This window comes from Triturus cristatus, chromosome 8 (genome assembly GCF_964204655.1).
Source record: "Triturus cristatus chromosome 8, aTriCri1.1, whole genome shotgun sequence".
Lineage (NCBI taxonomy): Eukaryota > Metazoa > Chordata > Amphibia > Caudata > Salamandridae > Triturus > Triturus cristatus.
The window spans coordinates 866753972-866780186 of record NC_140591.1 but is presented as its reverse complement, the minus strand read 5'-3'; the positions used below and the strand labels follow the sequence as shown (position 1 = coordinate 866780186).

The 26215-nt window shown below is 47.8% G+C and overlaps 1 protein-coding gene across 2 annotated transcripts in view; it reads right to left on the bottom strand.

The window, feature by feature from the left end:
- The window catches only part of SENP7 (SUMO specific peptidase 7), a 991910-nt gene that overhangs the window by 103984 nt on the left and 861711 nt on the right, over nucleotides 1-26215 (bottom strand). For both annotated transcript variants that reach the window (XM_085622390.1, XM_085622391.1), the window contains exon 20: nucleotides 4507-4575. In XM_085622390.1, coding sequence (XP_085478516.1) covers nucleotides 4507-4575 — 69 coding nt within the window. The remainder of the gene's footprint in view (nucleotides 1-4506; nucleotides 4576-26215) is intronic.

Below are 26215 nucleotides of genomic sequence, written 5' to 3'. Positions count from 1 at the left end.
AAAATGTCCTGCATCACTCACAAGGCCCTACACATCTTTACTCCACAATACTTGGCAGATAAAGAAATCAGGCAGAAGCAGATCTTCTGCTTCTGGAACTCCTGACTTTCAGGAAGGACTATACAATGGCACATCATTTTTATGTAGTGCTACCAGAGTTTGGAACTCCTTACCTACAGTTCTACGAACCACCACCTCACAGCCTATATTCAAGGCCAAACTGGACAAAGCCCTTCTATTCCAAAGATACTTCTCACAAGTCCAGTTAACTTTGCTTTTACCAGACTATCTTGGCCGAATGATGTGCAAAACCGGGTAAAATCGATTCCATGCTGCAGGACTCTTCTTCTTATCCCATACTTCTCATGTTCTTTGTCACTTATCACGCAACTCCGCATCACCTACTTTTACTTACATGCTCACTCCATATTACCAGTTATTTATCGTCCTGAGCAAACACCCTAAAGACGCTAAATGGTTTTTGTTAATACTAGTTGGATTAAGCCATGTTTATGCTTTTTTCCCCCTGTAATTATGCAGCTATTTGCTTATAACTAGCTTATATAGCTGTGTACTTGCTTTTAATATGCTAGTCCTTGAGTTATGCTTAGGCAACCTTTTATTATGTAAAGTCCTCTGAGTCCTGTGGGTAATGAATGTGCTATATAAATTAGGATAAACAAATAAACCCTGTTGCTTTTGAGGGTGACAACCCTGACCCATGCAAAAAAATTCTGAAAATAAAGTTAATGAAAAGAACATAATTGGTAGGAGTGGAGTTTTGGATTCCGACCAAAGGGTGTGGAAAACAAAGAACTAATGTCAGGGCGCAGGGATGGCTCCTATGTGTGGCTCCGTATCATGTCCAGAGGCGTGATAGACTCCTGACAGAGGCTGGTGATGCCACATGATAGCACGCAAGAGCTTTTCTAAGTATCTCCTGATACAGTCTGGCAGCTGGGGAGATTTACAAGGTGAGGGATCTGGAGTTAGAAATATTAATCAGAAGATATATGTAATTCAACATATACTACATTATATTAGCCTAAAAGCTGAATACATTATGAGCACAAAAAAATGCAAAAATAAAAATCACTGAAAAATCTGTTAAATGTAAGTTAAGCTCAATGTTCTCAGGCAACATTAACAATTGATAACAAAAAAAAGAAATCCAGTAAAAAAACAAACTGTTACATTGGTGTCACAGCTACATTAAAGACCTGAAAATTGCCCAGATATTATCAATCTTAACTGCCCCCCGCCCACCCAATGCACTGCTCCCTACCGTTTACCTATGATGTTGTAGATGCCATAATTGGTGACAAAAACTCATCACCTCACCACTCATATCATTAGTTACATCACGTTGGACAGCTCATGTTGTGTAGGTCTGTGTCAACAAAAGAAAAGTAATACGGAGCACAGGTCTAGGCAGAGCAAATTAAAATTTTGAGCCGTGATCACAGATTAATGCTTTGCACACACAAATGCAGGTTAAAAATAATAGACAATTTATATTGAATCGCTAAGAAGACGGGGATGCTCAATGCATGCATCTTGTCCTCTGTAATTCAGTTTGGCAAACAAAGTGAACTTTGGGAGTTAGAAAGGCATCTCCAAAATACACTTTGTGATCTGTGACACACTATTTTGCAGTTACAGAGCCAGTGATTATTTGAATCCCAAGCTATGTAACCACAAAATAGTTTTGTGAAACTGCCCCAATCATTTAGCTAAAAAAATATACATATTTTTCATCAGTCGAACAGGGTCACTGTGGGCATACCTCGCAGTGATTCTAAAAATATGTTTAATATGGGAAACATAGTTTTTCCTGCATGCGAAACAATGCATGCCATTACAACGCGGTCATTACAATGACTTGCTGTAGGGGGCAGAATGTGTTGGATTTTAAATCCGACACCTTCCCTACTGTTGCACAGACTGGAGTTGGAATAGTAAATTATACTATTCCAACAGCCAGCCCTCCCCCCCCTCCAGCAAGTCGTTGCAAAGACTTGTGTTGTAATGCTATGCGATGTAACAACACGGTCGTTGTAATGACCGCGTGGTAATGGCATGCGTTCTAAACGCATACGTTATAACGTTATTACACACAGAAATAATATATTTAGAACACTGGTGTTATTAGAAATAATTCTAGATGATCTAAACTGTAAAGAGCTGAGAACAAGGATTAAACAGTACCTACAGAATGCATTTAGTGCTTAGTGGTTGTGTAATGGCAGCTACTGCCTCGGATGTCAAGGACCCACCATACTTTGGCTCTGCAAACTGGGCCGTACAACTCTTCCACACTTGAGTATCACAGAAGCGAGGCCGAGCTGCTCAGGGAGGTATTGTAGAGGTGCTCAAGCTCAGAGCTCAACAATCAACAAACCCACTGAAGTGAATGTCCAGCACAGGGTTTCTCTTTTCAAGAAAGAAAGTACCTCATTCACACAATGGTATTCAATACTACACATTACTATGAAAAAACAAGTAGCGTCTCTGGGCGCTACTCTGGCAGGTGGTGTGTCCACCCTGCCCCCTAGTTGTCCGCACTGGTCCCAGACTCTCTCCCAGGTTCTGGGTAGTCTCCCCTTTATCTCTAGGAGTAAAGAGGAGTAAACTTCATCTAGCATAGTTGCAACTCATTCACCCCAATACATGTGCACTCAGTCTCAAGTTTTTACCCCTTACCCAGGTGAATCAGTCCACTTACAGTCATTCTTCAGACCACCAATACCTGTGGGGCATGCCTGCACACAATCTAAAGAGCAGTGGCACACCAGCTGGTATTTTTGGAGTAACTTCGTTGTGGGCCCACTCAGATCCTTCTTTGTGAGTGCTGGGAACATCAGTCCTGAGATGGTGCAGCTCCACCCAGAATGTTAGTAAGTGCTGTCCCTCGGGGTACTTACAGTCGGGCCCAAATGGGCTGCAGGCAAAGCCTCTGAGAGGGCCTGTGACGCTTGACAGCGACAGCTTTACACAGGTCTGCCCCGGATTCAGCACCTGCAGGGCTCACATAGGCCGATTAAGAATTCATCAGGTGCAGCCCAACCTAGGTGGGTCACAAATTCGGCAGTTACAGCCCAATAGGGACAATCAGTCATTGGCTGAAGCAGCACGTCACAGCCCGAATGTTAACCCGCAATCACAGCTCTTACCTGGCCTCAGAAATTACATAATTGCAGAATCTGGGTTCCCATCTGGAATGGTTGGGAAGATCTTGGGGGACCTTGCACACCTACAGGCACGGAGATTCTGCAACAAGAAACCAAGACTTGAGGTGTTCACCTCAATTCTTGGAGGCTGGCTGTCAAGCAGACATCAGCCCTGGTTGCAATGTAGCCCTCGCAGTACTCCTGTGAGAACAACCTTAATTGGTCATAGAGGACTTTGAACAGGAACAACAAAGTGCAGTTGAGAGTTCAACCAACTCTTACACAGTTATTGGCAGGCAGGAGAAATTAATCCACTGTCTCAAACTGTAGAACCAGTTGAGGTGGTCCTTCGTTCAAGAGTCATTTATAGACTGTCCTCCAGATACAGCCTTTGAGAAGAGTGATGCTTTTTACTGCAGGGTTATCTCCACCCGGAGAACACCCACAACAGAGGAACAAAGAAGTTTGACTTTTCTGCACCTAGCCATCAGCCTAACCCAATGTGTTACAGGGAAAAACAAAAGGCCAGGCCCCATCTAAAGGTTTCCAAACCTTTACCAAGAAACACGGCAGTTTCTCCCATCACACCTACCACCCACTAAATGGCAGTAGTCGGGACTAATTAGCATTGCCTTGCAAACCAAAAGGCGTTATGGACCATATAAAGGAGCCATGACTCCTCTCACTTCAGTCTAGGTCTCCTAGCTAAACGAATGTAAGGAATACACTTCCTCTCCCTGGGAGCATGGTTCTCATCCTCCATCTTGTACAAGGACAGCCCTGGGGCATCTTAAATGGATTCCACTGGCCTCCATTACTCTGACTCACTCACACACACTATGCATGTACCACACAGGCTACACAAACCAACACACTTAACATGCACTTTGGATGTTTGTGCAAAGGACTGGGCAAGCGCATACAAGAGGAATTTTACATGAGTGGCCTAGTAGGCTTCCTCTCCAGTGACTCAACTGCCTGGTCACACTATGGATTCTCAAAACGCCAGATGCTGCCACCACCACTCTATATGCTAAACCCAATGGGAGGGACAGAAGTCCACTATCTAAAACAACGGCACCTTTGGAATGCCCCTCCAGGTCAAAATACAAGTTCAGGACCTCTCACTGTTGGAGACTGGCCTAGGCCTCTGTGCACATGCTAGATTAGCGTCAGGATACGAGCTATACATAGTCAGACACCGAAGGAATGGGAACGTGCTTGTTTGAAATGCAGAGCTATTTTGCGTCCCAACAACAATGTTCATGGTTACAGTGCAAATTGTTCAGTTCACTAGGTGTACATGTAAATTCAGATAACATTTTAGATCACTTACTCTCTCAAAACGTGAACTGTGTTCTGCACAGAACTGGCTTTCAATGAATCGAAGATAAGAATGCAAGGCCTAGAAAAATTGCAAAACATAGGTCAGTGAGATTTGTTTTTTAGACTGGACAACTTATTCCAACAAGAAGTAGCACCTAACTTGCTAAAGCTCAAAACTTTTTTTCTTTTACAATTGGCAATGCACTTATCTTTAATTTAATTATTTACGTATTTCTGTTCAAGATAACTAAAGCACTTAAGACTCAACCTTAACCCCTTCCCCGCTCATGACGGAGCCGCTCCGTCATGAGCCACGGTTGCCGTGTGCTCATGACGGAACGGTTCCGTCATGTCACGGCCGTTGGCGGCCGCTCCGCCTACGCGGCGCTGTTTCCCCGCCTGTGCGGGGGGACAACGCAAATGGGCGGAGTCATGACGGAACCGTTCCGTCATGAGCACAGCTCAACCGTGGCTCATGACGGAGCGGCTCCGTCATGAGCACAGCGCCACCGCGCTGCCCCCCCGCACCCCCCAGCGCTGCGGCGGAATTCCCGCCGCAGCGAAAGGGTTAACAAACACCGATTCAGAAAATACATACTTTCCTCTTAAAGCTTCACCTGACAAACCAAGACTCCTGGTTTCATTCCCTCTAAAAAAAATTGAACTCACCAGTAGGACTTTAATTATTTTTCTCCAAGATTAAAGCTCTATAATACTGCTCTAACAAATGTATGTTAATTTATGTTACCTCACAGGGAAGCCCTTCCCACTGATATGTTTTTCTTCTCCCACTGATTGTTCAAATATTTCAGAGATAGAATTGACATTTTATGAACCATACTTCTATAGAAAAGTAATATCAGTTTGGGTGGATAAGTGGTCTTTAGTAACCTGCTTACGCAATGCAAATCAATTAACTACAGAAATAAATACATAATAAGGTCCTGATTCTAAGTCTAGTGGGAGAAATAAGTGAAGAGCAAAGGATTTTGCATCCTATTTCGGATTTCATCCAATTCAAATTCCTTCAGCTATGAGCTCAGGAAATTTATTGGGGGGGAAATGAATGAATACAAGAACATCAGCACGCTAGAACTGATAGGCAACTGCTAGGCAATTCAAAACAAAAAGGAGAGCTTCGACTGATTTTCTAAATTATTGAACATGCTTCATCTGACATGTGAAGAGGGAGCGAGTTCCATATATTACAGGTTTAAGTGTGGAAAAATCCACATCTACCCCCAACTTTCCCCGTAAAAGGCGTAAAATTCGAATTGGGCAGAAGAATCACCAAATGAAAAAAACTGAAAGTTAAACTAATAGTTTTTCTACAGGTATTTTTTTTTTTTTTAAATATCTTTGCCATTTTCTTGATTACAGTACAGATACAGTTGAGGTTTTCAAGAGGCAAAAGCAGGACCATGTTTACATTTCCGTTCAGAGGCAATAATATGTATAACAGTGATATACAACTCAGTATAGAGGTCATCTCAGTTGACCTCTCGTTTCAAGCCCTTCCCTCCCAACTCCCCCCCGGCTATCCAGTGGCCATAAGGGCCCCCTGCGAGTCTTCCACCAATAGACCATAGTGAATCATGCACGGTTTCCACATTTTCTGGAATATTTTAGGACAGCCACGAGCTATACATGTCGTCTTCTCCCCAGACATATACATGTCCATTCCCTTCCTCCACTCATCTACTGAAGGCATCTGTGCTGATCCCCATTTGCGCGTCATGTCGTGCTTGGCTACCACTTGTCCTAGGTTTAGCAGTGTTAGTTGTGTTTTGGGAAGATCGACTTCTGTGTGAATGCCTAGCAAAACAAAGTTGGGGTCCAGCGGTATCTTGTCCCCTAATATATCCACTAGCACAATCAATAGGGCTCCCCAGTATTCCTGTATTTGCTGACACTCCCAAATCGTATGGAAATAGGTGCCAAATGCTGTGTTACATCTAAGGCAGTTGGGTGTGTCGGCTCTGCCTATTTGATGTAGCCATGCTCTGTCATAGTAAATCCTATGTAGGTACTTAAACTGAATAAGCCTAAGGCAAGACTTGATGGCTACCTCCCGGGGGTGCATCAACGCAATTTCCCAATCTATGTCATCTAAATCACCTAAGTCCGCTTCCCATTTTGTCCTCAATTTCAAGAGGGAATCTGGTTTATTATTTATTATAGTTCGATATGTCCAGGAGACTGCATTTTCTTTAATTTCGCCCATTAGGAGCCGTCCTTCTAGAGGGGGGTACTTGGGGATACTGTCTGTATCTATAAGCTGAGCCCCCCAGGCATGCGCCAGTTATAAATATTTATAATATTGTGTCTGATGCAGGTCATACTCCGTCTGAAAGAAAGAAAAAACGCGGGAAAGCTCGGTGCAGTCTAATATGTATTTGATTTGGAAGATCCCTAACAGGTCCCACCCCCGAACCCCAGACAATTTTGCGAATTCTGTAAGTCGCCCCCCTACCCAAAGGGGGGTTTCCCTCGTAACCCGGTTATTCCACTTAATTTGCTTTTCCGCTTTCTTCCACGCTGCTATTACCACTCACGTGGCTGTGAAAAGTTGTGTAACCCCCCTTCCCTCCGTAGAGGTAGTGTGTGTGCGGGCGCCTTTCAAATTGTGTGCATTCCAAGGCGTATGTGGGGTGATCGCCCGGTGTATGTTCCCAGTCGTTTACCCCTATCAAGTGAGCAGCCCAGTAGTATGCCCTAATGTCAGGTAGGGATATGCCTCCGTTGTATTGGTTGCGCTGAAGCGTTGAAAGCTCCACTCTGTGGTGTGTCCCATCCCACAGGAACAGCCTTAGTGTGTTATCAGTTTTTACAAAGGCCTCTTCTGGGGCTGGCTGGTATGTATTTTGGAGAATATATAGGAATTTTGGAAGTACTATCATTTTGTAGAGTGCTGCTCTGCCCAGTAACGTCAGTGGCAATGTCTTCCATCTTTCTACGTCAGCGCTAAAGTCTTTAAGAACTCTATAGAGGTTGCGATTTAGAGCTTCTGTTATGTCAGTTGTGGCGTATATCCCCAGATATTTTATTCCATAGTTCACTACCCGAAGCAGACTCACTTGTCCAAAGGGTTCCCCACCCTGCCCTGCTGGATAAAGGCAAGATTTCTCCCAGTTGATTTTATAACCTGCGTGTGCGCCGTAGTACTCAAAGCTATCCAGAATACTTGGGAGTGTCTCACTGGGGTTTGTGACATACAGAAGGTTGTCGTCTGCATATAGTGATCTGCGCTCATCGAAGGTCCCATCCTCCTCCCTCCAGAAACCTATTATGTCAGGATGCGTCTGAACGGCGCATGCAAGAGGTTCCAACACCAGGGCAAAAAGGAGAGGGGACAAGGGACATTCCTGGTGTGTCCCGCGCTCAACTGGAAATTCCCCTGAAATTACTCCATTGACCTGCACCCTGGCCAGGGGTTGTTCGTATAGAATAGTTATCCATCACCTAAATATGGGGCCGAATCCGAATTTTTCTAGGGTGGACAAAAGAAAAGGCCAGTGTACGGTGTCAAATGCTTTCTCCGCATCGAGTGATTGTATAAGATGAGGGTCTGCTCTAGTACTCGCTAACTCCAGCCAGTTGTGTAGGTTCAGCCTTGTGGACCTCTCTGGCATAAAGCCTGATTGATCCCGATGGATGAGGCTGGCTATGACTTCAGTAAGCCTACTGGCTAATATTCTAGCTAATATTTTTGTTTCTATATTAGGGAGAGAAATGGGTCGATACGACATACATTTCCGCGGTGGCCTATCTTTCTTGAGTATTACCACTATTGTGGCTGATTGAATATCCTTTGGGAGGCTACCCACCGTCTGTCTTCCAAGAACAGATTCAGTAGATGAGGGCTTAATGGTGTCGCATTTTGTTTAAAGAGTTCAGGCGGTAGTCGCCGACAACTTACCGACACAAAATGGAATATGCTACTTACCAGTATGCATCTGTTCTTGGCATGTAGAGCTGCAGATCTACACACTTTTGCATAGATCGCCATCTGGTGTTGGGCCCGGATATTTGCAGTTTGTTTTTCCTCTTGGAAAGTCTTTGGAAGTCACGAGGTCGGTGACTCCTCCTTTGGATCGTATTGCGCATGGGCTTCGGCTCCATCCTCAGATTGTTTTTCGCCAGCAGGGAAAGATGGAGCGTAGTAACAACAGTGAAGAAACCCATGTGTGTTCTATTTAAATAAGATAGACTGGAACAGATGCAGGTAGCCGGGGAGGCGGGTGGGCGTGTGTAGATCTGCAGCTCTACATGCCAAGAACAGATGCATACTGGTAAGTAGCATATGCCGTTCGAGGCATATGAGCTGCAGATTACACACTTTTGCATAGACTATATAGCAGTTCCCAACCTTAGCGGCGACCCCCGGTATCTGTTGCAGTGGTTTGAAATAGTGTTTTTAGTACAGCTTGGCCCACACTAGCTTGTTGCTTGGTTTGCATATCTACACAATAGTGTTTAGTGAAAGTGTGCGGTGTTGACCATGTAGCTGCTTTGCAGATACCATCTAGTGGGATGTTCCCTAGAAAAGCCATGGAAGCCCCTATCTTCCGTGTAGAATGGGCTTTAGGGGGAACAGAAAGCGTTTGTTTTGCTTTGTGGTAGCAAATCTGGATGCATTTTACAATCCACCAAGCTATCCCTGATTTTGAGGTGGGGTTGCCCTTGTGTGGTGGAGAGAAAGAGACAAACAGTTGTTTGGTCTTTCTGAAAGGTTGTGTTCTTTGGATATAGTAAAGTAAGGCTCGTTTGACATCTAGCGTGTGCAGAGCCCTTTCTGCAACGGTCTGAGGTTGCGAGAAAAATACTGGTAATTCTACAGATTGGTTTAGGTGAAAAGGGGAAATGACTTTAGGTAGGAATTTTGGGTTGGTACGGAGAACAACCTTGTTCTGGTGCATTTGAAGAAAAGGTTCTTGTATGGTAAGTGCTTGTATCTCACTGACCCTTCTAAGGGAAGTGATGGCTACAAGGAAAGCTGTTTTCCATGTGAGGAATTGCAGTTCGCATTTATGCAAAGGTTCCAAGGGAGGCCCCATCAGCCTTGTGAGAACGATATTTAAGTTCCACACAGGTGAGGGTGATACTCTGGGGGGAATTATTCTTTTGAGGCCTTCCATGAAGGCTTTAATGGCAGGTACTCTGAAAATTGATAGGTGCTGCCTGTTTTGTAAGTAAGCTGCAATTGCTGCGAGGTGTAGCCGAATGGAGGTATAGGCTAGATTACACCTTTGTAGGTGGAGTAAGTAGCATATGATGTGTTGACACGTCTAGAGGATTGATTGTGTTGTTATGGCAATAAACAACAAATCTTTTCCACTTGGCAGCGTAGCAGGCTCTAGTGGTAGGGCGTCTAGCTTCTCTGATGACGTTCATACAGTCAGGGGGAAGGTTTAGGTACCCGAATTGTAGGATTTCAGGAGCCAGATCGCAAGGTTGAGCTGAGCTGGGTCCGGGTGCCTGACCTCTCCATGGTTCTGGGTTAGGAGGCATGGTGAGAGGTGTAGCTTTTGGTGTGGTACTACCGAGAGTTCCAGCAGCGTGGTGTACCACGGTTGTCTGGCCCACGTTGGAGCTACTAGGATCAGTGTGAGGGAGTGCTGTTGTAGCTTTCGTACCACTAATGGAATGAGTGGGAGAGGCGGAAAAGCGTACGCAAATTTGCCTGACCAGTTCATCCATATCGCATTTCCTTTGGACAATGGGTGTGGGTATCTGGCAGCGAAGCTTGGGCATTTTGTGTTTTCGTGGGTGGCGAAGAGGTCTATCTGTGGATGCCCCCACATTTGAAAGAACGGATGAAGAACCTGTGGGTGAAGTTCCTACTCGTGGATCTGTTGTGTCTGTCTGCTGAGCAGACCTGCCACGGTGTTTTGGACTCCTGGCACATGTTGAGCTAGGAGAAAGATTTTGTGGGGAATTGCCCATCTCCATATGCTCTGTGCTAATTGAGAGAGCTGTGGAGAGTGTGTGCCGCCTTGTTTTTGAATATAATACATGGCCGTCATGTTGTCTGTGCGAATGAGGACTGCCTTGACTGAAATCCATGGTTGAAAGGATTTCAGGGATAGAAAGATTGCTAGTAACTCCAGATGGTTGATATGGAGTAACTTTTGTTGCGGCGTCCATGTGCCCTGCACTGTGAGGTGTAATAGATGAGCCCCCCAGCCGGAGAGCGATGCGTTCGTTGTTAGTATTATTTGGGGAACCGGGTCCAGGAACGGTCGACCTTTGGAAAAGTTTGTGGTGTTCCACCACTGCAGAGAGCGATGGGTGCGACCGTCTACCAACACCAGATCTGTCAGTTGCCCCTGGGCCTGGTTCCATTGGCGCGCTAAGCACTCTTGGAGTGGACGCATCTGGAGTCTTGCGTGAGGCACTATGAAAATGCAAGAGGCCATCATCCCTATCAGTTGCATAAACACTCGTGCTGGAAGGGAGTGTTGAAGTACGAATTTTTGTCGCAAAGCCTGAATGCTTGCAATCCTGGCCGGATTGGGGTAGGCTATTGCTTTTGAGGTGTCTATGGTGGCACCGAGGTATTGTTTTATGTGGGATGGTGTTAGCTGGGACTTTTGGTGGTTCACCGTGAAGCCTAGTTGGTGAAGTAGTTGGATTGTGGTAGCGGTGTGGAGTACACATTGGTTGTATGAAGTGGCTTTTATCAGCCAATCGTCCAAGTATGGGAAGACATGAATGTGCTGTCTTCTGAGGTGTGCCGCCACCACCGCTAGGCACTTGGTGAATACCCGTGGTGCTGTTGTGACTCCGAACGAGAGCACTTTGAATTGGTAGTGTTGTCCGTCCACTACAAATCTGAGGTACTTTCTGTGAGCATGGTGTACTGGAATGTGGAAGTATGCGTCTTTCAAGTCCAGTGTGGTGAGAAAGTCGTTCTGGGAGAGGAGCGGAAGTACCTGCTGAAGCGTTACCATGTGAAAATGGTCTGAGTGTATGTATGTGTTTAGGGGCCGGAGATCTAGAATAGGTCGTAGAGTCTTGTCCCTTTTTGGTATTAGAAAATATAGGGAGTAAACCCCCAAATTTTGTTGATTGACAGGAACATGTTCTATTGCCTGTTTTTGTAGGAGGGAGATTACCTCCTGCTTTAGCAATGTGGAATGTTCTTGTGACATTGGGCGTTGCCTGGGTGGAATGTTTGGGGGGGTAGATGTTAATTCCAGGCAGTATCCTGACCGAATTATTTGGGTCACCCATTTGTCTGAGGTGATGGTCTCCCAGACATGAAGGAAATTTGTGAGTCTGCCCCCGACTGGAGTGGAATGGTCTGGGAGGAGCGGGGGGGAAGTCATTGGGTAGTAGGTGTGGCAGAACGGGCGTTGTTTGTTTTGCCTCTGCCCTTGTTGTTGTTACCCCTGTAGCCACCTCTTTGGTAACCTTTTGTAAAGGTGGTCTGAGTAGGGGACTTGTACGATGTGGACGCTGTGTCTGAGGAGTAGCCTCTGGATGCACTCCGAAAGGATGAGCGGCGAAAGGAGCGTCTGGGCGGGTGAGACTGTAAGGCCCCCATGGATTTTGCTGTATCCGTGTCCTTTTTCATCTTTTCTAAGGCCTCATCCACTTTTGGCCCGAATAGATGTTCCTGGTCAAAGGGATGGTTAAGGATGGAGGCTTGTACTTTTGGTTTAAACCCAGATACCCTTAACCAAGCATGACGACGGAGAAGGACGCTGGTGTTAATGGCCCTGGAGGCTGTGTCTGCTGCGTCTAGGGCACAACGTATAGAGGTGTTTGTGATTGTTTTACCCTCTTGAATCAACTTGTTGGCTTTACTTTCATATTTTTCAGGGAGATTTTGCATTATGCTCTCTAATTCGTCATAATGAGCCCTGTCATATCTGGCCAGCAGTGCCTGAGTGTTTGCTATACGCCATATGTTGGCGGCCTGGGATGCTGTGCGTTTGCCTGAAGCATCTAGCAGTTTTGATTCCTTGTCAGGTGGTGGTGCATCGCCTGACGCTTGTGAGTTTGCCCTTTTACGTGCCGTAGAGACCACTAAGGAATCTAGTGGCGCTGGTCCTCTAATGTAAGAGGGATCTGAGGGAGCAGATTTGTACTGCTTTTCGATACGTGGGTTAAGGACCCTGGCTCTAACTGGGTCTTTAAAAACTCCTGCCGCATGCTTTACCACCCCTTTGAGCATGGGCAGTATGGAGGTGGACCTCTGTGTAGTATCGAATGTGTCTAGGAGGAAATCTTCCTCCACAGGGTCATTATGCATGTTTACCCCATGATAATGTGCTGCTCTTTGCAGAAGATGGTTAAACCCTAGTGAATCTTCAGGTGGAGATGGTCTAGAAGGGTAAATATCGTCTTGTGGGACGTTGGGGATATCAGGTATATGGTAATCGTCCCATGGATCTGGAGATCCTGTAGGGGTCTTGTGGCACATCCCCTGTATCATAATATGGGTCCCCATGATCATCATCGTCTGGAGACGGAGTAGGAGAACGATGAGGTGAGGGTGGAGGGGGTGGAGTTGGGGAAGGAGGAGGAGGGGAAGGTATTCTGAATGGAGAGGTAGCAGAGTCCTTCCTCTTTGGAGGTGGAGGCGGAGCAGGCTTCTCCAAATGTCTCTTCTTAGTAGAGAGCATCAAATGTCCAGTTTTTGGATCCTTGGTAAGAGTTTTTTGCAAGGGATCCGGTGTAAATAACTCCGGTGAGGTAATTTGGTCCGTCGGCGCCGAAGGCGTCGGGGCCGATGATTTTTTAGGTTTTTCCGTGCCGGTTTGATGTTTAGAACCCGGCTTGGGACCCTCCGGTCTCTTGGTCGGCGCCGAGATGTGCTTCGGCTTGGAAGTGTCGGTGCCGGTGGCCTTGTGTGGTTTGGTCGGCACCGAAGATGGCATCGGTGCCGAAGGGCTGGGTTTCGACCCCGAGGGTTTCGGTGCGGAGCTCGGTGTCGAGGTGGAGGCCGTCTTCTTTTTCGGTGCTGAAGTGTGTTTCTCGGCACCGCTGGCAGGCTGGCTCGAGCCCGAGCCGCCAGAAGGCCAACTTGGCTTCTTCACCGGGCCCGAAGGTGGGGTGTGTGAAGCAGTGTCTCTGGTCTTGCCTAGGGCCGGAGGCGAGGGCGTGACCAAAGACTTTTTGGGTGTCAGCGCGGGTGTGGGAGGGGGTAGATTGGTACTCACGACCCTCTGCGCCGGGGTGAATTCCTCCACATCTGACTCGTCGGCCTCGGAAGCGCTGACGAGGTCCTCTTCGGTACAATGATGTTCCGGATAGTCGATGTCGTCTCCGAAGATGTCGACTGGAATGGACGTCGAGGAGTGTGCCATGTTCCTTCTGGCTCTTCGGTCCCGAATAGTCTTTTTGGATCGGAAAGACTTACAGGCCGGACAGTCTCGAGCCTCGTGTTCCGGGAGAGGCAAAGGTTGCATACCTCATGAAGATCGGTGTGGGGAAATTTGGACCCACATTGAGGGCACTTTTTAAATGGAGTTCTTTCCATGAGCCGGGACCGGAGCCTGGGTAGGCCCAAAGGCCGCCATCGACGACTTGAACCGAAGGTTTGTGTCGATGAGAAGGCGTGCTGATTGAAGAGATCGTGATCGAAACAATACAGCGATTGGGGTGAGGATTGCGCGTCGATCGTCGAACTGGAAGCTGTTCGGAACCGGAGCGCGATGATCACATCCGAGCCCGATGGCGGAAAAAAACAATCTGAGGATGGAGCCGAAGTCCATGCGCAATACGATCCAAAGGAGGAGTCACCGACCTCGTGACTTCCAAAGATTTTCCAAGAGGAAAAACAAACTGCAAACATCCGGGCCCAACACCAGATGGCGATCTATGCAAAAGTGTGTAATCTGCAGCTCATATGCCTCGAACACAATCTTCCCATTGCGGAAGTCCCCATGGCCCGGTTGTCTGCCAGGATCAAGGACATATTCATTGAAGCAGAAACTGAAGGATGGATTTCCTCACAGGAAGCAGCATTTCCTCACCAATGACGATCCCCGGATCCCTTACTATACTTTACCGTAGATCCACAAGGGGATCAATCCCCCCCCCCAGGACGCCCCATCGTGTCTGGGATAGACTCATTGCTGGAACCACTGAGCAGGTTCTGAGATTTCTACCTGCGTCCATTAGTCACCAAAACGCCTTCCTACCTCAGGGACAAACAGAAGTCCTTAATCTGATCGAAAACTTCCCCGAACCTGAAACCATCAACTTTTCAGTTACCTTCGATGTGGAGGCGCTCTACACTAATATCCCCCAAGATGCCACCCTGGAAATTTTGCAGTCCACGCTACGGAGTAGCGAGCCATGGCCCTATGAGACACCTATCTCGTTTATCTGTGAATGTACCTCCATAGCCCTGAAAGAAAATTTCTTTGCCTTCCAGACACAGCTCTACCACCAGATCCAAGGCACCAGCATGGAGTGCACCTTTGCTCCAAGTCTGGCCTGTCTTTATATGGCGAACTTTGAGGACAAGTTCATCCTAGGGAAGAACAATCCCTAAAGGATTTTGTTGTGGTGGCGCTACATCGACGATATCCTCCTCTTTTGGAAGGGCGACGAGGAACAGTGCATGGCATTCTGTGTGTGGATTAACACTCTGGACCCCTTTCTCAGGTTTTCTGGTACCAGATCACAAGAAAGTATCCCCTTCCTGGACCTCCGTATCTCCCTTCACTATGGCTCCCTTCATACAACCAACTACAGAAAACAGACGGATAGGAACAGTCTCCTTATGTACAACAGCCATCATCCGAAAGCACTGCGGAACAATCTTCCAGTAGGCCAGTGTCTACACCTTCTTAGGAATTGTAACACCTTAAACGAGTTTGAGTAACAATCCAAAATTCTGTCAGGCAATCTATCAGTACGCCACTATCCCAAGAGAATAATACGATAGGCACAGAAACGGGCTAGGAACAACCATTGAGAAGCCCTCCTGGAGGTCAGGGCTAGACCAGAGACAGAGGCAATCACGTGTGACGACGTTCACTCCCAATTCCAACAAGATCCAGAAAGTGATTAGGAAACAGTGGGGCATTCTGGAGACAGGTACTTGTACCCCAGGGCCACCCCCTCTCTTTGCATTTAAACGCACCCAAAATTTGAAAGACATCTTGGTCCACACACGTCCCAAAGCAACTCCCACCACACAATCTACCCTATTGGCTTTACCCCCGGTAGAGGGTCACTACCCATGTGAGACTTGCTCTGTCTGTCCCCTCATGTCAGTGTAAAAACAGATTGACCTAGGTCTGGCCAGACCTTGGCACCAAAAAAAAGCATACTAATTACAACACAAAAAATTGTATATACCTTATCACCTGCCAGTGCGAAAAGAGATATGTGGAATGACGAGACCAATCAAAATCTGAATAGGGGAGAAAAGAAGCACCATACGTTGTAGGAAAACCAATGCCAAATTACTGAACCATTTCTCTGAAATGAACCATACCCCTGACAGTCTCAAACGAACAATTATTGAATCAAACCCAAATTGGACAAACAGCACATTATTCAGGCAGGAACGCTGGGTCCACAGATTAAAAGCGACTCAGAGGGCCTGAACGATGATATACCCAGGGCTGAATTGATGAGTTAGAACTACAATGTACTAACCTCTTCCGGTACCCTCACAAGCTCAGTTTGCTATGACTAGAGCTGGCACTCAGGTCATTTCTATATTCTACCCCTCTTCCACCGGTAGTGGAACTACTCCACATCTGAAGTACACCCAGACATCCTTCAAAACCACAGCACACCGTGCTTAGAACACGGATCCTGACTAGGGGCTTATTACATTCATTGAGATATAATATCTTGAGTCAGCATAGCAGTTTTCCTACCAATACCTGCACTTCCCAATAGACGGGACATCAACAACCATGTGCCATAGCTGACATCGAAGGGCATTTCACAACCATGTAGTTCCTGGATTGACTGTCCGTGATTGAAACACATGCTTTGTGGCAGTATTAAGGTCCCATACTGACATAAGATCACCCCTACGACACCAAGGGCCCTTCATCACAAAGCACTCAACACAGCAGATCTCCCCCGCAGTAGAATATTCACCACAGAACCCATATGAGCAGTGACCATGTCACCCTAAAAGCGATGATAACACTTCCACCAACCCACCCCCAGCGATAGGTAATTGCCGGACTACTCTCACAAGACACTCAAGTCTACCATCATTGATCCCCTAAGAGAACTTAAGTCTAAAACTACGTAGACTTTTACGTAGCACTGGGTGTGGTACTCCTATCCATGAGCCACACACTTTTTAGGAACCATACCACTTGTCACTACGCTGTTTCAATGAGCCCTTGACCACTCAACTATGGCCACCAATGTTTGTGCACACTGCGGTTACACGCATACAGTCTACACTCACTGACCTATGACCTACCACGCCCCCCAGGTCGTCATTTACACCCATCTCCGCTTTGCGTCCATAAATATGGCAAACCGGCTTCTCCCGAACCACCGGCGATACACGAGCGGAGGGGCAGGTAGTGGGCCACCACAGGGGAGAGTGATTGTAAATATCTTCCTGCTGACTCCAAACGAGATCCAAGGTAAAGACTATGTCAGGAGTCCACTGACAAGAGAAGAACTGAATGGCCCCCTGACCCGGTTTTGCCTTACATGCAGGCAGGAGTGGAGCCCTTTAAGGAATCTCCTTCGGCGGAGTCCCCGGAAGTGTGGCCTATGACAATTTTGTCGTCTGTCTAATCGGGTGAGAGAGCAGCCGGAACAAGAGAGGCAAGCCCCCGCACGTATGCAGAAGGTGAATCCCAGCTAAGAGGAGAGATGGAGGCGTGGAAGCTGGAGAGCCCTGACGAACAGAGAGGAACCAAGAGAGGAAGCGCTGTCCTCAAAGAAGACGTCAAGCCAGGAGGCCAACGAGACCGTGTCCCACCCCGCCACCCTCCAGGAGGAGGGTGGCTTGACAAGGTACGGGAGAAGCTACCGGGGTTTCCAGGGCACGGGTAGGGGGAGGTAGCAAACGAGAGGGAGGTCACTATTGGGGTAGCACGGTAACAACGCTCGTGGTGGTGATTCATCCCTCACTCCCCGCTCCCTAGTATACGGAAGGAAGTCGCTTCCCCACTGACTGCATTTTTTAAATTTTCTTTGTCTTTTGGACTACTTCCGAGACCTGAACCACAGACGTGTGGAGAAGTCAGGACGGCCGTCCTTCCCTCGTTTCCCTGTGCGCAAGGAGGCATCTTCCAAAGCGGCCCTAACCTGAGGAGAGCCCTGTTGCACAAGACTCTGATTTAAGAGACAATAAATCCTTTGTTTTCACCTCATCCTTGGTCTCATTGTTGCTTAGTATCCCTCCGGACAGTGACCCGTTACAGACTACTTTATGCACAACGGGCTTCAGGGGTACCACTAGTTGACGATCTCGCCATTTTTATGCATTCACAGAGACTCATCCTCATTACCGCGGTGGCGAGGCCAACCATTCAGAATAGAGGGATATGCTAGAGAGTTTGCTTACATGTGTTGTGTGTGTGACACCGCGTTCTTTACCACCGTCACCGCTATTGGCACACTACCGAGACACCCGCGACAGTCTCAACTCACACTTGATAAGGCTATCGGACTGCCACGAGCACAACGGCAGCGATGCCTTTATTTCACTGATACAGCTGAGTAAGTAACCTCTAAACCATTAGGTTCATTAACGAGATATATGATTGCAATATACTCATCGCCTCTGGTCATGACCAGCCAGTAGATGGCGATACCACACCTGTTTTTATATTACAGCACAGGTCAAAATTGTGAACAAAAGCTTGGCACATAAGAGCACATGGCAGTATGTCGAGAGGGGCATACTACACTGAGCATGTCCATGAGTATGTCCGAGGATGTGCATGGGGACTGTGACCACATCCCAGTCCTAGCTATTGCCACCATTAACATGTGAACTACATGTTTATCTATGTGTTTGTGTGTCTCTCTCTTTTTTTATCCCGTTTCTTCTCATCACCAGGTTGGGTAAAGGAACTCGATCCAGGCGTTCCAATTAGAGTGTAGATGTATTGACACCTGATTATAGGTACAGTAGGAATACAGGGTGCCTCTTACCTGATTCCTTGTCTCACTTTCTTTTATTTTTCACCTCACGGTCCTGATGAAGCGCTCTTGGATCTATTAGGGACCACTTCGAAGCGCAAAACATGTTGATCTAACTGCCCCTATCACACACTTACACGGATATTGAGAGCAGCAGGAAGACACTTTTGCTTTAAGAAGGTGCTCTCCATCCCTTGTTTTTATACCTTATCTTCCGGACCCCTGAATAAAAATTGGTCTGGGTACTGCAAAGGTATTTTTAACTCACTCACTTTTTTTAGGCCCACACACCCACATGCACAACTGCGGTGTCTCCTTAAAAGATTTCCGATAAAGAGCCCTCTCGCGGGGCCCGTGGAGGACAGCAGCGCCACCCCCATAGGGAGCAACACCGGATGATGAAGCATGACACTCGCAAGGGTGTTTGAGGGCACTATATCCAAAAGGAGAAATTCCCCCACCTTCAACCGAACCCAACCGTTTTGAGAGACCATAATAGGTTGTCTTTCCCTCTTTTTTTAGGAACAGTTACCAATTAGTGAGTACTACGGAAGTCCATTCGGACCTGGGGCTTTCCCGGTTTTCAGCTGACTGATGGCTTCCCTGATTTCCTCGAGTGTGATCGTTTCCTCTAGTATTTGGGCATCTTCCATTGCTAGTTTCAGGGTCTCGATTTTCTCAAGGCAGCTCCCTATTTGTGGTGTTTCTGCCAAGGGACGTTTTGCATAGAAGGCCTCTTAGTACAGGGCGAAAGCATCTGCTATCCCCATGGGCGTCGTATGAGTCTGGCCATCGTCTGTGTCTATCTGGGTCACCCATTTGGTGTCCAATTCTTTCTTACTGAGCCAAGCAAGCAGCCAGTCCGATTTGTCTCCGGTGTCATAGAGGCGCCGGTGCATGGCTTGTATCACAAGCTGTGCGTCTTTCCTGGTCAAGGCAGAGTATTCCTGTTGGAGAATTCACATTCTCCTTAGCAGGGAGGGGTCTTCAGTGGTGAGGGCCTGCGCTTCGATCCAAAGGAGCTTATATTCGATCGCTGCAATCTCTTCAGTTTCTTTCCTTTTTTCTATAAGCTATTATGTTCTGAGCTCTATCCCGTAAGACCAGTTTATATGCTTCCCATAATGTGATAGCGGATTCTACGGACCCCACATTTTCTGTTAAGTAAAGTTCTGAGTCCACTCTGATTTCTTTAGCCACCTTAGGGTTCTTAAGTTCCTAGGCGTTGTGTTTCCACCCCCCTGCAGAACGTTTTTTATTTATACCTACTGTGAGCCAAAGCGGTGAGTGGTCCGAAAGGCATCTTGCTAGGTGTTCTATTCTATGGACCCCTGTCACTTCCCCTGCTGGGGCTAGAATATAATCTATCCTCGAAAAAGGCTTTGTGGGCTCTTGAGTAAAAGGAATAAGCTTTAGTCTGGGGGTGCTGTCTTCGCCATATATCCGTTAACGCTAGTGTATGAGTAAAGCCTTTGAGTTGCCTCTCTTTGGGGCCTCCCGCTGGGTGCATACTACGGTCGGACAGAGGGTCTATTACATCATTAAAGCTGCCAATAAGGTGGGTGTCAGAACCCACCTCCAGGAGAATGTCTTCAAGTTTCTCTAGTGTCTGCTTTTGTAATCGAGGGGGTGCATATACGCTTATGAAAGTGATGTCCCTTCTGTTCCAAATACCCTTAAACGCCACATATGTGCCGTTGGGGTCTGCCCACGTGTGTACAATTCTGAACATCGGACATTTACTAATTAGGATAGCCACTCCTCTCACCCCGGTGGAGAATCCTGCATGGGCTAGGGTCTTGTACGCTCCTCTACCCAGAAACCCACATTGTGTATCCTTCAGGTGTGCCTCTTGCAGAAAGATTACGTCTGGCTTCAGTCTCTTAATATACGCCGACACCAGGCCTCTTTTAACCTTATTACCCATCCTGTTTACGTTCCATGAACGGACTGACTATGAATCGTTGTTAGATGCTGTCATGATGTGAATGTGGGTTGTCTTCCTCACTGACCGACTTACTTCCTAGGTCTCTGTATCTTTGTTCCTGATTGCTCAAAAATGTGCTGCCTGTTCTAACCTAAATACGAACTGTGTTCAACCCCTCCCCCCACCAGTCCCCCCTCACCCCCCACACTCCCCTACTGCCCAACTGACTACTACCCCTTGGGTCAACATGACCAACCGTGTTGTGTTTGGATAGGTCTGTCGCCCACCCTCCAAAGAAATTCCTCCCTGAAACGTGTCCCTACTCTCCCAGTTTCCTTGTTGCTGTCTTATGGGGGAAAACTAAGTGCCCCCTCGACTAGTGTCACTGGCTGGTATTCCTATCCTGTGCCCACAATTTAAAAAAGATGTGGGGGAGACACCCTTCTGAGAATAATCGACACAATACTTCGAACCTGAAATATACCTAAAACAAACTAAAAAGAGAAAAGGGGGGAAGAAAAGGAAAAACAAGTTCACTCGGAAAAACACACGGGGGAGGAGCGGTCATCTCGTAAGCGTACTGTCCCTGTGGCTCTCCGGTGGCCCGGTATTGCTCATACGTCTTCAGTGTCTATCTGTCAAGTGGCTGTGTCGCTCGCAGGATCGTCTCCTACAGGTTCCTCGAGGCGATTTATGGTCTGCATCAAAGGGTGGTCACCATCCGAATCAGAAGAAATGTCCTGGTCTGTGGAGTGCTGCCTCCTGGTCTCCGTGCTCTGAGGTTTTCCACTAGGCTTGTCTGTCAGTTGCGTACAGTCCGAGTCCGAGACCTGAGGCGTCGATTTGGCAGGTTTCCTGCTTCGATATGGTGTTGCTCTGATCTGCTCACTTGATGCGATTGTATTAGTTCTCCATTTTAACCGTTGTGATCTTGGCCTACTGCTGAGTGCTGGAGGGCCTCTTTTTGGGAGTGTTGCTAAGTCCCCTTGTGTCTTTTCTGGGAGGGCGCTCTTCCAACCACTGCCAGGCCTCCTCTGGGTTATGGAAGAACAGAGTTTTAGATCACTTTGAGTTTGGCGGGGAACAGCAATATATATGTGATCTAGATACTTCGTAGCTTTTCTTTTACTGAGTCAAATTTCTTGCGTTGTTTTTGCACGTCTCTGAAGTAATCTGGAAATACCATTATTTTAGTATTTGCCATCCGTATTTCTCCTTTGCTTCTCATTTCCCAAAGGATGAGGTCTCTATCCTAGTAGTTGAGGAAGCGTGCAATCAATGGTCTTGGCGGGGCCCCTGTTGGTGGTTTGGCTCCGGGTATTCTATGTGCCTTTTCGATCACAAAGCAGGAGGAGAATCGCGTGTCAGGGAGTGAGTCCATCAGCCATTTGTGTAGGAAGGCACCGGCATCTGAATGTTCTATGGCTTCCGGAAAACCTAGAAAGCGTAGTTTGTTTCTGCGAGCGCAGTTTTCTGCGTCATCGACCCTTCACGCCACATCCCTCATGGCCGCTGTCAAGGCCATGACTTCCTTACTGAGAGTATGAGAAGTATCCTCTACCTCTGATATGCGTTGCTTGGCCTGCATTACTTTTCCAAGACATTTTGAAGGTATTGGCACAGTAATGAATATGCTACTTACCAGTATGCATCTGTTCTTGGCATGTAGGGCTGCTGACATTCATATCTGTGCATAGATCGCCGCCTAGTGTTGGGTCCGGATGTTTGCACGTTGTTGTCCTGGAAGAGTCTTCAAGGTATCCTGGGATAGGTGACTCCTCCCCTGGACTACAGTGCGCATGGGCATCCTCTCCATCCTCAGATTGTTTTTCGCCATTGTGGCAGTGATGGAGTAGATACAGAAAAGTGATGACCATGCTTACAGTAATTCTGAGAGCTGCAGCTGCTACAGGCGCCGGGGAGGAGGGAGGGCGATATGAATGTCAGCAGCCCTACATGCCAAGAACAGATGCATACTGGTAAGTAGCATATTCAGTTCGAGGCATGTGGGCTGCTGAATTCATATCTGTGCATAGAATGTATAGCAGTGCCCTCTATTAGCGGCGGCTACCAGTGCCAGCTGCAGCGGTCTGAAAAAGGGTTTTGAGAACAGCCTGTCCTACAGCTGCCTGCTGTTTTGATTGCACATCTACACAATAGTGTTTGGTAAATGTGTGTGTGGTGGACCAGGTGGCTGCTCTACATATATCATGCAGGGGAATATTTCCTAGAAAAGCCATGGAGGCCCCTAACTTACGTGTTGAGTGGGCTCGTGGGGGAATAGTTAATGTGCGTTTTGCCTTTTGATAACAAATTTGAATACACTTAACTATCCATCTGGCTATCCCTGCTTTGGAGATGGCGTTACCCTTGTGGTGTGGGGCAAAGGCAACGAACAGTTGTTTTGTCTTCCTAAAGGGTTTAGTCCTGTCGATGTAGTACATGAGGGCCCTCCTTACGTCTAGTGTATGGAGTGCTCGTTCCGCGACAGTTTGTGGGTTTTGGAAGAAAACGGGCAGTTCAATAGTTTGATTCATGTGGAACTGCGAGATTACCTTGGGCATGAATTTGGGGTTGGTACGTAGTACGACCCTGTTGGCGTGAACCTGTATAAATGGCTCTTGAACTGTTAGTGCCTGGAGTTCACTAACCCTTCTTAAAGAAGTGATTGCTACCAGGAAAGCTACTTTCCAGGTGAGGAATTGAATCTCGCATGAGTGGAGAGGTTCAAAGGGTGGACCCATCAGGCGTGTGAGGACCAGGTTGAGGTTCCACATTGGAGCCGGTGGGTGGCTTGGTGGAATGACTCGTTTGAGTCCTTCCAAGAATGCTTTGATGGCAGGCACTCTGAATAGTGAGAGGTGCTGCCTGGTTTGCAGATAGGCTGATATTGCTGTCAAATGGACACGTATAGAGGTGTACGCCAGATTGCATCGGTATAGGTGTAAGAGGTAACAAATGATGTTTTGGATGGATGCGTTCAGCGGGTTAATGTCATTATTACTGCAATAAATGACGAACCTTTTCCATTTGGCTGCATAGCAAGCTCTTGTAGTGGGTCTCTTGGCCTCCTTGATGATGTCCATACAGTCAGGTGGCAGGTTGAGGTAGCCAAACTCTAGGACTTCAGGAGCCAGATTGCCAGGTTCAGCTGTTGCGGATCTGGGTGCTGAATCTCTCCATGGTTCTGCGTCAAATGCGCGGGTTTGATCCGCAGCCTTTGATGCGGCACCACGGAAAGTTGGAGGAAGGTGGTGTACCACGGCTGGCGTGCCCACGTAGGAGCAACTAGGACGAGTGTCAGGGAGTGTTGTCTGAGTTTGCGAGCCACCAGCGGTATCAACGGCGCTGGGGGAAAAGCGTACGCAAATCTGCCGGACCAGTTCATCCATATCGCATTGCCCTGCGACTGCGGATGTGGGAACCTGGCGGCAAAGCTTTGGCATTTTGCGTTTTCGCTTGTGGCGAAGAGGTCTATCTCTGGATGACCCCACTGCTGGAAGTACGGTTGGAGTACTGATGGGTGTAACTCCCACTCGTGCATCTGGTGGCTGTGTCTGCTGAGCAGATCCGCCATCTGGTTGTCCTTGCCCGGGAGGTGCTCTGCCATGAGGAACATGTTCCTCTGAATGGCCCACTTCCACATGCTCTGAGCCAGATGAGACAACTGTGGAGAGTGTGTTCCTCCCTGCTTCTGTATGTAGTACATGGCAGTCATGTTGTCCGTCCGGATCAACACGACTTTGTTGCACAGATGTACTTTGAATGCCTTCATGGCTAGGAAGATTGCCATCAGTTCCAGAAGGTTGATGTGCATCCTCTTCTGTTGTGTCGTCCATAGTCCCTGCACTGTGTAGTGGAGTACATGAGCTCCCCATCCCTGGAGAGACGCGTCCGCTGTCAGTACTATTTGTGGAACAGGCTCTTGGAACGGTCGGCCCTTGCAAAGGTTTTGAGGATTCCACCAATGCAGAGAGTTGTATGCCCGACCGCTCACCAACACTAGGTCTTTCAACTGTCCTTGAGCCTGATTCCACTGACGTGCTAAGCACTCCTGAAGCGGGCGCATATGTAATCTCGCGTGTGGGACTATGAAAATGCAGGAGGCCATCATGCCTATCAACTGCATGAACACTCGTGCTGGAAGTGAGTGTTGGGGTTTGAACCTGGAGATCAGCATTTGCATGCTGTTGATCCTCACTAAATTTGGCTGAGCTGTGGCCGCCAGAGTGTCTATAGTCGCAACTAGGTACTGTTGTACGTGTGCGGGCTGGAGATGGGATTTTGGGTAATTTAGTGAGAACCCCAGACTGTGAAGGAGGTGAATGGTGCGGGACATGTGGCTGGCACATTGCTGGGCTGACTTCGCTTGAACGAGCCAGTCGTCCAGGTAAGGGTAGACGTGTATGTGCTGCCTCCGTAGATGTGCCGCCACAGTAGCTAGGCACTTTGTAAACACCCTTGGTGCCGTTGTCACGCCGAAGGGAAGGACTCTGAATTGGTAGTGCTGTCCTTGAACAGTGAACCTGAGGTATTTTTTGTGTGATGGGTGAATGGGTATGTGGAAATACGCATCCTTGAGGTCCAGTGTGGCTAGAAAGTCTCCCTGCTTGAGCAGCGGGAGGACTTGCTGGAGAGTGAGCATGTGAAAATGCTCGGAAAGAATGTATCTGTTTAGGGGTCTCAGGTCCAATATAGGTCTGAGTGACCCGTCCTTCTTCGGTATTAAAAAGTACAGGGAGTACACCCCCGTACCTTGCTCGTGGACGGGTACGACCTCTATTGCGCCTTTTAGAAGCATGCTTTGCACCTCCTGCTGTAAGAGCGTTAAGTGCTCTGAGGACATAGGACGGTTTCTTGGAGGAATTGTGGGTGGAGTGGAGGTTAGCTCTAGACAGTAACCGTATTTGACAATATCTTTGACCCACCTGTCCGTGGTGATGGAGTTCCACGTGGACAGGAACCTTTGTAGCCTTCCCCCGACAGGTGTTATGTGGTCGGGAGGAAGGGAGAGGGCGTCACTGCTTGTTCTTGGGGGAGGACCTGGTGTTGCCGTAGCCGCGTCCTCTTCCCTTTGTACTGGAGCCACGATATCCACCCCGGGTGTTTTTATCGTAGGTGGTTTGTGTATTGCCCTTGTTGTATGTCTGCTGTGACCCCTGTCCTCTATTTCCGGGGCGACGAAAGGAGCTGCTCCGAAAGGACTGAGTCTGGAGAGCCCCCATGGACTTTGCGGTGTCCGTGTCCTTTTTTATTTTCTCAAGGGTGGTGTCAACCTCCGGTCCGAATAAATAGTCGGGGTTGACAGGCTGGTTGAGTATATTATTTTGCACCTCAGGTTTGAATCCGGAGATTCGCAACCAGGCAGGTCGTCGCAGCATGACGCTTGTGTTAATGGCCCTGGCAGCCGTGTCTGCGGCATCTAGTGCACACTTGATGGAAGCATTTGTGAGTAGCTGTCCCTCTCTGATAAGAATTTCTGCACCTTCTTTGTACTGGTCAGGGAGATGTTGGAGTAGTTGCTCCAATGTGTCATAGTGCGCTCTATCGTAGCAAGCGAGGAGCGCTTGAGTGTTGGCTATGCGCCATATGTTGGCAGCCTGGGCGGCAACTCGCTTGCCGGAGGTCTCTAGCACCTTGGACTCTTTGTCCGGGGGAGGAGCGTCACCTGTCGTCTGCGAGTGTGCCCTCT